Raw genomic sequence first — 2865 nt, 5'->3', positions numbered from 1 at the left:
GTTTATTAAATAAATCAATAAATCTTCCTCCAAATCTAACATTGCAAAAAATATCTTGCAACAAAATAACATTTTGAGAACTATCTGCTGACTACCTGCTTGTATTTTCTTTTTTAATGACAGGTTCCTTCAAACATGTTTTACTAATATTATCACTAGCCTAGAGAATCATTTAAGCATAGACCACAAGTTTTAAGAAAAAATGCCAGGATATGTGGAGGGGGGGGTCTTTTGTTTTATACATAATATGTGATGTTATTTCATCTATGTGTATGTACAGGTAAGCAAATGTTCCAGGCAAATTGGACGTCTGTAACAGTTTTTTTCTTCATGGGATTTTCCCACTACCCCAATGTTGAGATCATCTTATTTGTATTGTGTTTGCTGATGTACCTGATCACCTTGCTGGGAAATACTATTCTGATCTTCATCACCATCCTGGATTCCCACCTGCACACCCCCATGTACTTCTTCCTCAGCAACCTCTCCTTCCTGGACATCTGGTACACCTCTTCTGCACCCACCCCAATGTTGACAAATTTTATTTCAGGGAAAAACACCATCTCATTGTCAGGATGTGCCACTCAGATGTACTTCTCTCTTGCCATGGGCTCCACTGAGTGTGTGCTCCTGTCCATGATGGCATATGACCGGTATGTGGCCATCTGCAACCCCCTAAAATACCCCATCATCATGAACAGGAGGGTCTGTGTGCAGATTGCAGCTGGCTCCTGGGTGACAGGATGCCTCACTGCCCTGGTGGAAACGATGTCTGTCCTGCTGCTGTCTCTCTGTGGTAATAACATTATCAATCACTTCACTTGTGAAATTCTGGCTGTCCTGAAATTGGCTTGTGTGGACACCTCCATGGTGCAGTTAACCATGCTAGTGATCAGTATACTTCTTCTTCCAGTTCCAATGTTCCTCATTTGTATCTCGTACGCATTCATCCTCTCTAACATCCTGAGAATCAGCTCAGTGGATGGTCGAAGCAAAGCCTTTTCAACGTGTGCAGCCCACCTGACTGTGGTGGTTCTATTCTATGGGACAGCTCTCTCCATGTACCTGAAGCCTTCAGCTGTAGATTCACAGGAAATAGATAAATTTATGGCTTTAGTATATGCTGGATTAACCCCCATGCTAAATCCTATCATCTATAGTCTACGGAACAAAGAGGTGAAAGTGGCTGTGAAAAACTTGCTGATTAGAAATCTCTTAATACTGTCTTAATTTCCATTCTCAAATAATATTGGAATAAGCACACTCATCTAATCTCCAACCTTATTTAGAAAACTACACAATACATAACATAAACTAAACCCTGGAAAATACTCATTTTTCATAGGAGTTCATCATTATGTCCTCTATCCTCCTGATTTGCCTTGTAAATAAAACTTTTAGTATTAATGAACCATTTATGCAGAATTAATTATGTTTTCAGAAAAGTAATTAGCACTAATTGAATATTAATATAACATTAAAATTAGATAATTGCCTATTGTTTCATACTTGACTTACTATATCATCTCAGTGTCCAGCTGTATGTGGCATAATCATGACAATAACTAATTACCAAAAATATAAAATTTTGAACTTAGTAAAATTTGAAACAATTTACTCTAAACGATTTGCAATTGCCTCTGAATTTAAGAAGAAACAGTTATTTTAAAATTAGTATGGATATGATTCAAGGCTTATGTGTATACACACACATACACACACACACACACACACGCAAACACACCATAATTCATGAAACCAAGACAACATCAATTTTGAAACTCTTCCTACTTTCCAAAATGTTAAAATGTGAAAAAATATGGTTTTATATTTGTCGAGCTAGGGCTGGGTCTGGAGCTCACAAACTGTTCAAGCCCATTGTCCAGATTGGGTCACAAACCCTTCACATGCCAGGCTGGGTCCCCAGACCCCTCACATGCCAGGCTGGCTCACCAGACCTCTCACACACAAGTCTATGAGCTAGGTAACTGGCACACAGGTCCTTGGAAGCCGTAGGTTGGAGAGCACGACCCTGCGTGGTGGACGCCGGAGGCAGATGCCAGCCAAGGTTGCAGCACCGCACAGGCGCACTAACTCCACCCACCCACACACACAATTTGCTTACAAAGAATGTGCCACACCACCTCGAAAACAGGATGGGCAGGTGAGGGGGCCTGATTAAGTTATTCTATTTTCCCAACAATATTTAATGAAAATATAGTATAAGTTATTTTGTTTATTCGAGATGTATATCTAGGAGATAAGTAAATATTTGTGTGTGTGCAAAGATATCATAACAAGGGTTTGCACAATTGTAATCCTAGGTGGAGTAAAGGTATAACAATCAGGATACCTTGAAGTATCTATGGGTGTAAGGTCAAAAATGCTCTGGTATAGTACTTCTATTGTCTCATTGAACTCATCAACACACCCACCCACCATGTTGTTATTTTTTTAACGTGTGCTGAATTGACCAATTAAGGCTGAAGAAGTGAAAGATCTGTAAACTGTAGAGACTATATTGCAAAAGAAATAACATATTAATGTAGACACATATTGTAAAAGATAATTTATGAGTATATTTAACATATATGAGCAAAATTACACAAAATATAATTTCATCAATATTGTATATTGATACACTTTTTTCTTTGTCTTTTAAACCTTCACTGGGGCTGGGGAATAATGAGATCAATGTGTACACATTATTTCCTCTTTATCAGAGAAGGCTTCCTTGGATTTATGTGGATGATGATGTTATCCTATGAAGAAGGTGCCCCTTTCTGCATCGATATAATTTCCCTAAGCCCTAGGTTCAGAGAAGATGAGACAATTATAGATAATTATTACAAGAGGTCCTGGCCT

General features: G+C 38.5%; 1 protein-coding gene across 1 annotated transcript; it reads left to right on the top strand.

Moving 5' to 3' along the window:
- The first annotated feature begins 288 nt into the window (after positions 1-288).
- Positions 289-1230, top strand: LOC134366091 (olfactory receptor 13F1). Its single transcript, XM_063082521.1, has one exon. It carries the CDS (start codon positions 289-291, stop codon positions 1228-1230), a length of 942 nt encoding a protein of 313 aa, XP_062938591.1.
- The last annotated feature ends 1635 nt before the right edge of the window (positions 1231-2865 follow it).

Source organism: Cynocephalus volans, chromosome 17 (genome assembly GCF_027409185.1).
Source record: "Cynocephalus volans isolate mCynVol1 chromosome 17, mCynVol1.pri, whole genome shotgun sequence".
NCBI classification, from domain to species: Eukaryota; Metazoa; Chordata; class Mammalia; order Dermoptera; family Cynocephalidae; genus Cynocephalus; species Cynocephalus volans.
This window is presented reverse-complemented; position numbering and strand designations above follow the sequence as displayed.

Bases quoted from the DNA above. Each gene is read 5' to 3' on its own strand.
- LOC134366091 (XM_063082521.1), top strand. From the start codon at position 289: ATGTTCCAGGCAAATTGGACGTCTGTAACAGTTTTTTTCTTCATGGGA.